The sequence below is a fragment of the Eulemur rufifrons genome, chromosome 6 (genome assembly GCF_041146395.1).
Source record: "Eulemur rufifrons isolate Redbay chromosome 6, OSU_ERuf_1, whole genome shotgun sequence".
Classification (NCBI taxonomy): Eukaryota; Metazoa; Chordata; class Mammalia; order Primates; family Lemuridae; genus Eulemur; species Eulemur rufifrons.
The window spans coordinates 44,983,564-44,998,953 of NC_090988.1; the positions used below are offsets into that span (position 1 = coordinate 44,983,564).

The 15,390-nt window shown below is 35.7% G+C and overlaps 1 protein-coding gene across 12 annotated transcripts in view; it reads left to right on the top strand.

The window, feature by feature from the left end:
* Positions 1 to 15,390, top strand: part of DLG2 (discs large MAGUK scaffold protein 2) — a 1,100,864-nt gene that overhangs the window by 798,035 nt on the left and 287,439 nt on the right. For all 12 annotated transcript variants that reach the window (XM_069469139.1, XM_069469143.1, XM_069469135.1 and 9 more), the window contains one exon: positions 10,715 to 10,817. In XM_069469139.1, the coding sequence (XP_069325240.1) occupies positions 10,715 to 10,817 (103 nt within the window). The remainder of the gene's footprint in view (positions 1 to 10,714; positions 10,818 to 15,390) is intronic.

Below are 15,390 nucleotides of genomic sequence, written 5' to 3' on the forward strand. Positions count from 1 at the left end.
AAAAACCAAACCAAATTAGTGAATATTAAAGGATACATAGAAAGAATTAGCTTTATTGCTTTCAAATCTGTGTACTATTATATTTAGACCAATTCCTAGTTAATAAAATTTTGTCCAGAAGTTAGCTAACTGGATTTGTTTAACAAAGAGTAAAGTCCATTTGGATTTGGAATATTTATGTGAAAAATGGTGTTGATTCAGTGTTTCTTTTTGTAAGTGCTATTGCATTTTTGGAAGGACAGTTTTTCACTGTACATTACTGAGCCACAGTTTGCAGAGCATTTAACATGCCTGAGCCTTGTACAATTAATACCAATGCAGACTCCCAACTCTTGACATTTTAACAACAAAAAATACCTGCTCCCCCCCCACACAAACACATTTTTGCATAACCAGTTGAGAACTACTGTTGGATTCTAAGTTACTGAGGGCAAAGCCGTTGCTTTCTTCACTACTGCATCCTCAAAAATTAGCACAATGACGGGCACAAAGAAGGCATTCGGTAAAAATCTATTGAATGGATTAATGTAATGTTTGAAAATTTGGTTACTCTAAGACTCAGATTTCCTATAAACATTACAGCATCTTTAATTTGCCTACATAACTGTTTTTTATTGTCAAAGTAACACAAACCTCAAATTCAGTAGTTAAAAGTTTTTTATTTTGGTATAACTTTTAAGGTTGTTATGGTAATATATGGTCACATAAAAATTATTCATATGCTATTAAAGGCTATAAAATGAAATGTAATCCCTTCCCTCCTCTTCAGCGTTTTCCCCCTCCCCACCACAATAGCATAACCCTTTGAAGCCTCTGTTAGCATTTGGTTGTGTAACCTTTGGGGCATTCTCTATAAGATCACATATCCTTTTTTCTTTCTTTAAAACTGTGTGTATTCATACAGTTCTACAACTTGCTTTTCTTTAACTTAGCAATATATCATGGATGTTATTTCGTTTCAGAATATTAGACATATATACCATTGTTTTTCATGGCTGTATTCTATGAATATTTATTCCATTATATGAATATTTCACAATCTATTTGATCAATTCCCATTGATGGTGCTTTAACAGATTAAATTTAGTGAAATCTTAATATCAGAAACCCAGAAGCACAAAAAACTAAGTTTAAAAAAAAATAGAGCACTTGCAGTTAGTCCACTGATTTCAAAATGGAGAGCATGTTCAACACATTTAGAAGGTTGCTTTTATTATCATCACCTATCAAGGAAAGTGTCTCAGCTTTAAGTTTAACCCTAACCAAAGGGATCTGTCAGCATAGGAATGTACACACATCTCATCCCAGGATGGAGCACTTGGAGGGTGAGGTGAGAAGCCACAAAGCAGATCTTTGAAAGCAGGAGTTTAGCCTCCCACCTGAGATTTTTACCCATTGCCTGAGCAGTTTGGGGGCTTGGGTGATGTGGAGTTGAGTGATTCCTTAGCAACAATGTCTTCAAGGACATTAAGACACTGGCCTGGGAGCTTCAAGGATACCTCCACAGTGATACCTATGGTCTTACACAGTTCTGAGAGATACTAGTATTGACAGAGACCCTTGCACAAAGCACATTATGGTGGACAGAGCCCTGGAATCAGGAGAGCAGATCTGCCTTGTGCTTACCACTGTTTTCATGTCCACATAATCCTTTCCAAGTATATCTTAAAGAAGTTTCCAAGCCATTCTGCCAAGTTCTAATTGGTGATAGAATTCCAAAGGGTCAGAGATTTGTAAACTGGCAAAGTCACAGTATAACTTGAGGCTGAAATCAAATATAGAACAAACAAAGGTCTGGTGAGAGTGTAAAGGAAAACAAAGAGCTACATCGCCACAAGGGGTGCCCACATCTGACTGATCATCTGTCATTAGCGAGCTTTTTGAAAATAAAGATCCTTGGGCCCCACCCTCAAAGATTCTGATTCAGTGAGTTCAGTTTAATCAACCATTCTCCCCCTAGATGAAAAATTCCTGCTGAAAAGGACCTTGATCAGTACCGGGCTCATAATAAGACTACAATAATCAGCTGTCAAATAAATTTTAATGATTTAAATAGAGTTATGTTATCTAATAGTTATAATCATCCATTAATTGGAGGAATCTTATTGAGTACCTGCACAGTGTTCTAGGCACTAGAGATAGTAGGTAAAAGAGACAGACAAGGTCCCTACTCATGGAAAAATATCAGGTAGGCCTAAATTCTGTGAGAAATTAAAACAGGGTGTGTTAAAGACAGGTTGGGAGGCTACTGTAAACAGAGTAGTCAGTGAAGAGCTCTCTGAGGAATTGACGTTTAAGCTGAGACTTGTGAAAATAAGGGGTCAAATGTGAGACGAGCTAGGGAAGAGTGCTCCCGTCAAAGGGACCACTGGCACAAATGCCACATGGCTGGAGGAAACGTGGACTGAGGTGACAGGATGAAGGCCCTTGAGGCCAGGCAACATTAAAGAAGGCAGAGAGTGGCTTGAGCTGGAATAAGAGGGATGGGCAGAGGTCAAGGAAAGGAGTTCAGATTTTACTTAAAATATAACGAGAAGTCAATGGATGGACACACTTGAAGCTCTGACTCGGGTGTGGCAAAGGTAATATATGTACCCTAAACATTTTTACCCCCGTAATATGCTGAAATTAAAAAAAAGAAGCCAGTGGAAAGATTTGAGCAGACGACAGGCATGGTTTGATACACATTTTGAGAAGATCGTTCTGGCTGCTGAGTCAGGAATGGATAGGGCAGAGTGGGGGGAGCCAGAGTGAGTGCAGGGAGACCACGCAAGAAGCCATTGCAGTGTCCCTGGGGAAGACAATGGCTTGATCTGGGAAGGGGAGGGTCAGGTGGAGCAAAGTAGGTGGATTGAAATCTGTCTGGAGCTGGACTAAACAGATGTGCTCATGGGTTACATGGGGAGATGGGAGGGAGAGAGAAGAATTAATGTTCTTAGTTCGATGGTTTGAGTGGTGGTGGTATTATTTGCTTAAAGTGAGAAAATGTCCCTGAAAGAGTTTTGAGAGAAAATTAAGAGTTTGATTTTGAGCATGATGAGTTTGAAAAGTCTTTCACATCCATCTGGAGATGTCAAGTAAGCAGATGGATTTACAAGTCTAGAGTTAAGGGAAAAATCAGAGCTGGAGATACTAACATCATTATGTATTCCTATAATATTTTATAAGGTTTCAATTATTTTTGCTTATGTATTCTTATAGAAATAGTTAACTTGTTACTCAAAATGTACAAATCCTAAAAGTTATTTACTGTGTTTTGGCATATAGTAAGCTAGGTTTGGTCAGCCAAGTTATACTTTATTATTTTTAATTAAAGATTACTGTAAGTTCATTTTTTTTTACTGTAAGTTCATTTTGCATCAGCAAGCCAATTTAAAAGTGATGTTAATGTTTAACTGCTGAGATATGTAAATATCCAATATCAGTTTTTCACTTTGCCTCTGCTCCAGGAGGATTCCAGTCTTGAGCTCTCATGCATCTATTGTCAGAAATGTTATCACTCTCCACAAAGTGCAGCAGCCTCCAGGAGGAGAAGGGAACTTAATTAGAAATTTCCACTTCAAATACAATTTATAGTTCATTCACTCTGAAACGTGCTGGAGGGTAGTTGAAAAAGTTAATACTGAATGAACCGTTTTGTCTGTCTCAAGTTGTCAACAAAATATATATTGAGCATAGAATATATTTGTTTATTAAGCACTGGAAGTAATCTCTGAGATTTAGCATGAGGCTCTCTTTCTTGATAAATAAACTGAGGCCCAGGGAAATGAAGGGACTTCCCAAAGTCAAATAAGTTAACAGCAGGACTGGAACTCAGGACGCCTAACATCTAGGATGGTGCTTTCCTGTTTCAGTGCCTGTAACCCTAGCACTTGTCTTTGGTCAACTGAGCCTTTATTGAGATAATTTCATACTAGCCTGGGTCATCCTTTTACTTTGTGTATGTCAGGAGAGGGCTAATGTGATTATTAGCTAATCATAGCTAAAAATTATATGCCCTTACTATATACCGGGCATTGTTCTAGGAGTGTTATATGTACTAACTAAGCTTATAGCACTCTGTGAAGTAGGTACTCTTATTAGCCCCATTTTTACAGCAATCCCCTTCTATATCTGTGTAGTCTGATCAAGGTACTGACCTTAGGAATATAAAATCTGAAATGATTTTGAACATTGACCACATTTCTAAGCTCCAGATAGATGCTTTCCCACTGCCTGTAAAACTGTAGATGTACAATAAACATAGCAAACTCAACATGTCTAAAACAAAATATATTATCTTCTCATCCAAACCCACTTTCCATCCATGTTCCCATTTTCATTAATGTTATCATCACACTCCCAATCATCTTAAAAGTTTTGAGAGCTTTCTCATCTCCCATTTCCAATCTGTTTAACACTATAGATATTATTTGAATTCTATTTTGGTTCCCAGAAGTATTTGAAGAGAATAGTTACGTTGAACCTCCCTCTGCATCCTCTCTCAAGTCTGTGCCCCATGTCCCACCCTCAAATGCATTTCCATTTTTCTAATCTGGGCCTTCATCATCTATCATTTATAATATTGCAATAGGCTTCCATCTGCTTATCCTATTTTTGACCACTTAGTTCTTCAACTCCAACTTTTCACTGTTGCTAGAGTTAGCAACACAGGTCAAGTTGTGTTAAATGCCTCTGTGAAGGTCTTCCATGGCCATTCACTGACAACACTTCTCACCTTGGCAGTCAGGATCCACTTCTGCTGGCACCAGGTTTTCTTTTTCTTTCTCAATGCCTTATGCTAGCCACCCAACCTGCTCACAATTCAAAACCCGATGGGATATTTATATTAATAGTTTCCCTTCTATTCTCATAATTATGTGATAAGATCACATAATACCTGTGAATGTTTTTATTGTATTTGTTTGTTTATATCTCACCTTGTTCAGTAAGAAATGTGAGGTGGGAAAATAGTTTACTAACCATAAAACACTTCTGAGATGTTATTTTTTAGTCATGGAAATAATTGAATTTACAGCCACAGGGGACCTTAGAGATGGTGTGGCTCAGCACCTTCATTTTCCAGGACCCCTCTTGGCTTGAGTAAGTTAGTGGCAGAGTTAGCAAAAGAACCTAAGTATCCGCTTCACTGCATAGCATCACTTCAGGAAAATGAAAATAGATTTTTTTTCTCTCTTAAGAAAGAATGGAAGCCTTCTACATTTATTTAATACATCTGTTTCTCTTACTATCCATAATCTCTCTGAATAAAGTAGAAATAGTTTGGATTCTGCCCCAGTTTCTTCCCTGCTGCCCCCCTGCTACATTGCGCCCAGACCCCCAACTGTGAAATAATTTGCTTGAAACAGTCCTCTGTGTTCTGTACCTGACTAATTTTAATTGAATTCTGGTGCCAATTATCTAGCCTTCTCCCACTGGGTCACCCCTTTGTATTTTTTTCACAGTTAATAATTCAGTTAAATTTGTCGTTCTCAGCTACTCGTATTCCAAGATGGTCTTCTATCAAATCTATTCTTTGCTTTATTATTGCTCATAAAAGCCATATTAAAGTCCTGGTTTCATAGATAATGGATATGCTATAACACAAATAGCAACCATCTACTGAGTAGCTGCCATGTGGCAAGTATTATTTTAAGCAGCACCCTAGTGGCTAAAGTAGCAAATATAATGCTCACCTTTAAAAAAGAAAACAAACAAACAAAGTTGACCTTGGACATGGTATACCATTCATCTTCACGTTAGCATCTAAAAAAAAAAAAACAGGAAGATAACTAAAACTGTTAAATTTCTATCTATTTTCCAACATGATTGTGAAAAGGATGTCATAATATATAGAATGTAAATATTTCTATTATCCAATTACAGTCATATACATAAAGAGGTAGCAATAGATGGAATTTTTCTAGCCTGCCCAAAGCCTTTTGCTTCAGTCCTACATGATCTAATCATCATAAGTGGGGTCATGATGTCTCTATCAGGGTGCTCTTATAGACATGGACCCTCTCAGAACTGGGTAGGATATTAAAGGAAGGACAGTAGGAATTGGTAGTTAAGAGCTCAGGAATTTTAGTTAGATAGTTTTAAATCCGTGGCCTCTTCCCACTGTATAAATTTGAGTAAGTTTGTAATTCTCTCTGAGCTCATTTTCCTTATCTGTAAAATTGGAAAAATAATCCCAGCCTCCTGAAGATTAAGAGAGATAATATATAAATATCTCCTATATACATGTCTGATGCTCAATTAATGTTAGTAATGATGATTATTAATCTTGACAATAACTATTAGCATCCAATTTTTGAGAATCCATGCTTTGAGAAGAAAATTCTTTTCAAAGAGAAGATATTCTGAAGAGAATTCACACATCTAGAAGAGAAAATTCAAACTGAAGCGAAAAATTAGAAATAATAAATATATGAGAAATATATGAGGCTATGTCACATTTGGTATTTTAAAATGTCATATCAACTGTGAATACCTTTGAAAATGTTATTTGAGCAAAGTTTACTGATAAAACTCAAACCTCAGGGATAGAAATAAGAATCAAAATGACCTTGAAAAGTTTGAAAGACTGGAGAAGAGCATGTTTGCTAAAACCAAGAGGGAAATCAACAGGGACAAGGACAATGTGTGTATTATTCAGGCAGGATAACAGCAGCAAAACTCTTCACAAATGCAGAGACCTTTGTAGAATTGGGCCTAAAATGAACAAGACAGGGTTGTCACTGGTGTAGTGAAAAAGAAACAAACACACTTATTAGGACACATTTGCTGCAGTGGAGAGAACACTGGGCTGGGCAAGAAGAGCCCCAGACTGCACCTAACCCTGTGCTGACTCTCATATGACTTTGAGCCAGTCCCTTCCCATATGGGGATCATCTATAATGAGTAAGTGCTGAACAAACAAGTTTCTTAAGGCTCTTATAATAAGTGCTGAAATGTTGTGTTCCTTTAAATAAAAAAAAAAAAAAAACATGAAGTAGCCCATATAGTACATTCTATATTGGTTAATTTTTATTAGGTTTTATTTCATCATTTATAATCATAGTTCTTTGATACTATATGATAATAATAAATACTGTTTGCTGAATGCCTGTTTGCACCTGCAACAGCCCTGATAGGTAGGCAGGTATTATACTCCTTTTATAGGTAAGGATGCTAAGATTCAAAGAAGTCTCAGATTTGTCTGATTCCAAATCACTTGTTTCTTCTCACTTTCCCATGTACTTTTCTTAGTGCCCTGAAAAAAATTCAGAGTATGATTAGAATAATGAAAGATGTAAAAATCTTATGCTGTAAGAAAGCAGTCCAAGAAATGGTGACTGTTTACTTTGTTTTCACATTAAACAACAAAATATATTCCAGTAGATTAAATGTTAAATGACTAAAAATTAAACTATGATTGTACTATAGGAAAACATGGGTAATTTGTTAAATATATTGGAGAGGGGACAATATAATACAAAACTCAAAAGCCAAAAAGGAAAAAAAAGTGATAAATATGACTATAAAAAACATTTTAAAATTCTCTGTGGCATTAAATAAGATACATGGGAAAAGTTAAAATACAATAATACAAAATACAAATAACAAACCAAGAATATTTACAATAGTAATCTAAGAGGGATGACTAATATTCTTAATATGCAGATAAATTTCTTAAAGAGGAAACTGTCTAAACAAAAAAATGTACAAAATAAATGAAGAGGAATTTTATGGAAAAATAAATTCAAATAAGCAAGGTTATTAAAAATAAATTCAACAACCTTATTGAAGAAATGCAAAATTTAAAGATAAAATTGTTTACCTGTCAGAATTGAAAGAGTCAAATGTTGAGGTGTGTACAATTATTACAAGAATATGAGGAAGTTGAAAATCATATAATATTTGTGGGAATATAACTTAATGCAACAATTTTGGAGGCAATTTGGTGATGGCTATCACACAATTTCATACTCATATTCTTTACTCAACAATTTACTGTTAGATGATATTTATCACAGCATTATTTACAATAGTAAAATACTGAAGCAACCCAAATGTCCATCAACCATGCACTGGTAAAATAAATTCTTACATCACACAGTAGAACACTTATTGCTATTAAAAAGAATGAAATTAATATTCAGGAATTTGTAAATTAAGAAAGCTCTCTAAGATATATTAAGTAGAAAAATCAAGGTACAAAACATTATGTAAATATGATATTTTTATAAAATTTTAAAATTATATATTTTATAAACCAGCTTATATTCATAATAGAAATAATGAGTAGTATATATAAGAAGCCATCAACATGGTTACCTTTAGAGAGAATAATAGGATGTAGGTATGCCTTTCATTTTTATGCCTTTTTCTATGGCTTTAATTTTCATGTATGTTCATGATGTGTATATATTAATTTTATTTCTTATATCAATATATTATCTGGGCAATGAGATTATGGCCTATTTTGTTTTTTCTTTAGTAGTTTCTATATATTTGGTGAATAAATAATCATTTTTAAAATGTACAGTAGCAAATTAAAAGAAACAAATAATGCATATATCCCTTGACTTAGGAATACCATTTCCAGGTAATTTATCCTTCAGAAACACATTTTTAAGTGTTTATAGTAGCAAAAAACCAGAAACAACTTTAGCCAGATCAATAAGGATCTCACTGAAAAGTGCTGGCATATCCACACCGTGGAAAAATAAGCTTTCATTAAAAAGGTAGAATGATATGAGGTAATATGAAAGATGTCCAAGATATGTTGTCAAATGAAAAGCAAAACAAGCTGTAGACTTGTATCTATGATATGATCTGTTCAGGTAAATAAAAAGACAATAACATTAAAATATATATGTAGAGAGAGCAAGAGAAATAGAGGGAAACTCATGCACATAGTGAATTTTTTAAAACTGTACATGTAAGTGGTTACCTCTGGAAACAGAATGGTAATGGGGCTTTGATCTTTTCCTTTTATGCCTTTCTGAAACAGAATTTATTTACCATGATTATATATTATTTTTTAATAAAAAGTTTAATTGTTTGACAAGAAAAGGAATTATTTGGCATATGAAAGTTGTGCCATTCAGCCTCCTGTAGGCTGGGGCCTGGATCAAACTACCTTCTCAGTCTCTTCCGGCTGGCAGTCATATTTCCGACTCAGCAATAGCCTCAAGTCTCTGAAAATGATTGTCATCTATCAAGGAAAAGATACGGAGTTTTATAGCTTAAGGGGGCTTTAGACTCAAGCAGCCGAACACTTCCTTCCCTCTGAGGTGGTAGAAAACTGAGGCTCAGAGAGCTGATACGATAGTCAGTCAGCTACTGATTGGCACAGCCAGGCCAGGCCTGACTCAGTGGACATCCCAAGGTTACCATGGAATCGATGTTTGCAGTAAAGAGTTCACCAGAGTAAAAAGCCAGGGTAGAGGCAAAGAAAATTACAAAAGCAAATAAGGAGACTTTAACAAAGTTATTATTAGAGGACCAGGATGTGGGATTGAAGATTACAGATGTTCCAGGCCTAATGGGGGAGCAATTAAAGTGGTAACCCCCCATCTACCATTCAATATCATTTTCAAAGAGGATTGGTTAGAGGCCAAACAAAATTATATATTTCACATGTAGATAAACTGATCAGTTCTTTTATTCTTTCATAGGCTATAGTAACCTGCCCTGTAATAAAAGGAAGAAAAAAGTTTTCCAAAACTGAGAGGCTATATAAGATTATGTTGCATGCCTCAAAACCCCTCATATCGGCCGGGCCAGAATTCTGATATCATCTGCCAAACTCTAGTTCTATGTAGGTTAGAAGACCAGACTTATTGTGTGTTCAATTCAAGCAGAAAAGCTTAGGGGCTTGTCTTGTTCACCTTTGCTCCCCACCTACTGTTTCTCTTCTGGGTTTCTCGGTATCTGGGTCATATACTGAGCCATGTCATTGGAGAGCACTTAGTAATTATATCGTGTTGACTTAGACTGAAATAATCCAAGAAAGATTTTAATGTTTGCTTCTCATTAAATTTGACTTAAGAATGATTTTCATCCTGGTAGAGTTTGGGGCTTGTTTTTGATGTTTTGTTTCTCTTTCAGTATGGGACCCAAAATGGGAGTTAGCAATAGCAAAATAAACTCCAGGCACTCTTTATTTCATTTTGTCAGAATTCATTCTGGAATTGTGCATGAGAAATGGGTCAGTCAAGTTTATTTTAGAACAAGGCTCGGGCTGTCTACCCAGGCTCAGGATGACAGGACTAGGCAACTGACCAAAGAGCGGGCTTTGGCAGCCAGCCAAGTCCATTTTATACCATCTCCCCAGGACCTCATCTGAATATTTTAATCTGTCAGCATATACTTGTCTATGTATATTACACACGTCTCTCTTTATCATCCTGTTTTTCCACTCTAATTTTGAAGGCTTTTATTTATCCCAGAAATCTAGGAAACTCACAGGGGTATATTAAATGCATGCACTAGAATAGACAAAAATGTTTTCCACTCAATCAGACCATGGCACAAACACCACAGGATGCAATTTCATATTTCTAACTGAATGTTATCAAGACCATGACACTGGCTAAGTTCACAAACACCAGAGTAGGATATGAGGGTTTTTGAGGCATGTGACATCATCTTATACAGCTTCTCAGTTTTGGAAAACTTTTTTCTTCTATCAGAATAATATGCCTTATGACATGCCGAAAATCTCTGGCTTACTCTCTTTCAGGTGAACGGCATTGACCTCCGTGGTGCATCCCATGAACAGGCAGCTGCTGCACTAAAGGGAGCTGGACAGACGGTGACAATTATAGCACAATATCAACCTGAAGGTCAGTCAGAACCCAAACTTATAATGTTCTTATGTCTCTGTGTGAATGTGTACCCTCATTGCTGATTACCTGTATTAATCAGAGTCACCACTAATAATGTTTTGTAAAAACACCTACAGTGAAAAATTGATGGTTCATGTCTAAAGAACATGAGACTTTGTTACCCATAATCTTTCATGAAATCATCAGGCATTTAGAAAGGCCTGTATGAGAATATGAATTCAAATAAATAGCAACCAGCAATCAGCTTTATTTCATTTATATTCTTATCTCGTATACATTTTTGGTCATCAGTGGATACTATAAAAACAATTAAGACTTAAGAAGCAAGGGGTAAGGCCGGGCGTGGTGGCTCAAGCCTATAATCCTAGTGCTTTGGGAGGCCAAGGCGGGCGGATCCTTTGAGCTCAGGAGTTCGAGACCAGCCTGAGCAAGAGCAAGACCCCCGTCTCTACTAAAAAAGTAGAAAGAAATTAGCTGTACAACTAAAAATATATAGGAAAAATTAGCCAGACATGGTGGCGCATGCCTGTGGCCCAGCTACTCGGGAGGCTGAGACAGAAGGATTGCTTGAGCCCAGGAGTTTCAGGTTGCTGTGAGCTAGGCTGACGCCACGGCACTCTAGCCAGGGCAACAGAAGTGAGACTCTGTCTCAAAAATAAATAAATAAATAATAAAAAAGAAGCAAGTGGTAAATATTTCATCTATAGGAATAGACCACAATGGGTAGACTATATTTTCTCCTTCTGGCATTAACTTAATTCTCATTAATGCTCACATGGCTTTTGAATGTCCTTGATGGTTGGTTTGTGGGGGTTTTTTTGTGTGTTTTTTTTTTTTTTTTTTTTTTGGCCTTTTCTGCTACATTATCTCTTGTTTGGAATAAATCACTGTAAACCCTGAGACTTGGTGAGATGTCATAAATTGGATTAGCCAACTGAAACTCGATGAGATATCCTAAATTGGATTAGCCATACCCTGCTCTTTGGTTTGTTTAAACATCTGTTTCTGTGATCAGACCGAGGCTCAATGAGACAACTGGGATGTTACCTATTGTATGGTTGATTTCTTAGCAAATTCATATATAGATTCCTTCTTTGCTAGTGAAATGTACTTAAGCACACCAATTGTGGGCTAGACCTTGTACAAAAAAAAAGAAAAAGAGGACTATGACTTCTGCCTTCAAGAAATGTAGTTAATTGCTTTTCATCCACATGGCTGACAGAAAGGAGTATTAAACAGCTAACCTGAGGGTATAAGATTCCATCAAGGAAGAACTTCTGTGCATGGGGGTGTAAAAAGCTCCTTTTCAAATGATTCTTTGTTAACATCAATTGGCTATTGTTGTTTGGAAGACTGAAGTTTGTGTCTTGCCTGTGACAGCTTAGATTTTACCGTTTAATGATGGCTAATCACATGCTCTGCACAAAAATAAAGAAAACACTTTCATCTATGCATGTTTTAGTATATTACCTCACTTGTGGCTGGCTTGAGAATTATAATTTGCATTTATAAAAAAATTTTTATAAATGTTTTCTCCTATTGGCCTAGACCAGATATGACCAGAGAGTGGAGAAGAGGGGATTTTATAAAGGTGGATGATGGCAACACCAAGAGAACATGCCCTTCCCAGATAGTTTTTGAAGTCTTTCCACTTCTTAAATATTAGTAGACTTGTATTCCAACAGGAATAAATGGCTGCAAAAATATCCATTGTAAAACAGAAAATGAAAGGATCTGGGTTAGCATAAATTTGGTTAATAAATTCTACTTCATGTAGAATAAGAAATTTTTCATGAGAATTTTCTATTTTCTGGTTAGCTGGGTTTTTTTTCAATTTCAAATTCTATGCCCTTCACCATCATCTGACACATGGCATAAATGTCCCTGGCTGTTTTCTTGTTTCTGAAAATTTCATCTCAAACAATTCTGCAGACTGATAAGATGGTTAGAACTATCCGTATGCCAATTAGAAGCTCTTGATAGTGATCAAGTGTTCACTTAATAACCTTGGACAGAATGATTTCAAGTTTTAGAGGTTACAATAAAGGACAAACATGTCCTAGTTCTATCAGTATAAATCTTCATCTTTCTACTAGTGTTTCCTTACAGCTTGGTTTCCTTTAAGCAATCTATTTAATTGGGATACTGTGCTGTACTTTATCAAAATGCCTGTTCAAAGCATGCCTTATAAATTATATATATATATGTGTGTGTATATATATATATATATATATATATCAGTTTTTAAAGTGCTTCTAAAGAAATCTGCAAATTACAACAACCTTTTTTTAAAATGCCAGAGCACAGATTGAATTCACAGAATGACTTCCTTATTTTGATAGTCTAACTATATTCTAATTTGTCATGGCTTTAAATTAGTTGGAAATGTGATAATGACAATATCAGCAATCAGGTTTTTTCCCCTCTTTGCAGACTTGATGTGTAACTGAACTTAAATTTATATATGATTTTGAATGAAAAACCGATTGGATTATTGTTTTGGTCATTTAGGGACGTTTAAATTATACAACATTTTTAGGAAATAATGAACAATTTACCTTTAAAATAACAAATGAAATGAAGAATGTGTCAAGAGATTCCATTAGGAAATTTTCACCAGGTTCCCTTCATTTGCACCAGTATGATGAGCTATCCAACCCTTAAGACAGTGCTAAGAGAAGATTTTATTGACATCTCTTTTGCTATAGTCAAGAACCAGGCTCTTGGTAAATGCATTTTTCAGTCGCTTTCAAATACTTCATCAGGAATTTTCTAAAATGCTTTGCTCAGTATTACCAGATATTCAGAAAATTCTGCCTCCCACCCCAAGTAATATAGCGTGGTCTTTGTCTTCAAGGAATTTTTTTTATCTTATTGAAGAGAAAGGACTTTACACATTATTAATAGAATCCAGTTATGGATGATATATGACCAAATTGTATGATAATGGCACCATCTCTAAGCGTTATGGAATGTCAGAGAAAGGACAAACCTGCAGAGGCCAGAACAGTCAAGAGAACATCATGGAAATGCGGAAATGGAGCCAGGCCTTGAAAAATGGGTGGAATTTCTATTCTGGAATGGAGGGAGGAATAATGTCTTTCTAAACTACAAAATCATGAGCCCCATGAATGCAGACACCATACCTATATTTTGTTCACTGATAGATCTATCTCTGGTGTTATAATTGGTATTTCTTAAAGAGTTGCTAAACTCATGAATAAAAATTTATCATTCCTCAGTACTTGAGTTTCCACTTGAAGGTAATTGAATATTGAAGGGATTCTTCATTTTTACTGCTTGCACTGTTCATTTTTGCTTCAAAGACAGAAAAAAATTGCTAAAGATGTGTTGCAATATATAAAACCATTTCCAATTGTGCTTATCATAGTGCTTAGCATTTAGCACATTTTTTGAAATAATTATAAATTATTTATAATTATAATATATAATTAATAATTTATAATTATCATAATGTAGCAATAAATGTCTTCTTTTGCAAGTTTCACTCCATAAAGTGAGGCTAAAGTTATCATACTCATTTCTTCTTAAAATGAGCTTGACTCCAGTTGTCCAAATTATTCTATCATCAATCTTATCCAATGTTTAATTCAAGGTAGTGGACTTGAAGTCAATTTGAAGAGTTATATATAATGTTTCTCTCCTGTGGTGTGATTGTCATTCATTTTTACTATCTTTTTAAATCTAATTTGTAACATGTATCTATTTTTAAATTAACATATATTCATAATAAGAAGAAAATATTGACGTTCTTTTCTCCTTCCTTCTTTTTTTTCTTTCTTTCAAGAGGATTACATATCTTATACTTCAGAAATAATTCTATTTAAGCACTATGGGAAGTTAATTGTTGTAAAACATTTAATTACCTATATTTAGTTAGTGAAGTTACTCTAACACCACACAAGAAAACATAATTTCTACACACACAGACACACACACACACACATACACACCTCCCTTTCCTTACCCTTCCCAGCCATCTTCCCCATTGCTTTTAGAATTCTCTTTCTAAAAGATATGATCCCAAGGTGGCTGTGCAGAAATCCCTTGCCCTTCACCATGTATCTCAAGCCAACTCTCATGCCCCGTCCCCACTCACCCCATCACCACACACAGCATCATCTTTTTTCACTCTCCCACTGCTACGCAGGATGGCTCCCTGCTCCTATACTGCATCCTGAACAGTCATGCTTCTGTGCCTTTACTCTGTGAGTTCCTCTATCTGGAATTCTCTTTTCTCCCTCTCCACCTGCAGAATTCCTGCTCATCTTGGGGGCCCTCAGATGTCAATTCCACTATGAAGCCATCTTTAATCTGCCCAGTTAATGTTGATTGATTCTTTCTCTGAGCTCCTCAGACCTATACTCAGACATCTGGTGTGTCCCTTATCGCAGTTTGCACATTTCTGCACTCAAATAAGCTTCTAGAGAGCAGGGAACCTTCTGTCACTAATTTTATCTCCAGTGTTAATTCACTTAATATGAATTTGACTACACTTTATTAATGAGTTATTGAATGGGTGTCCCCTTCCTTTAGAAATGCAATATAA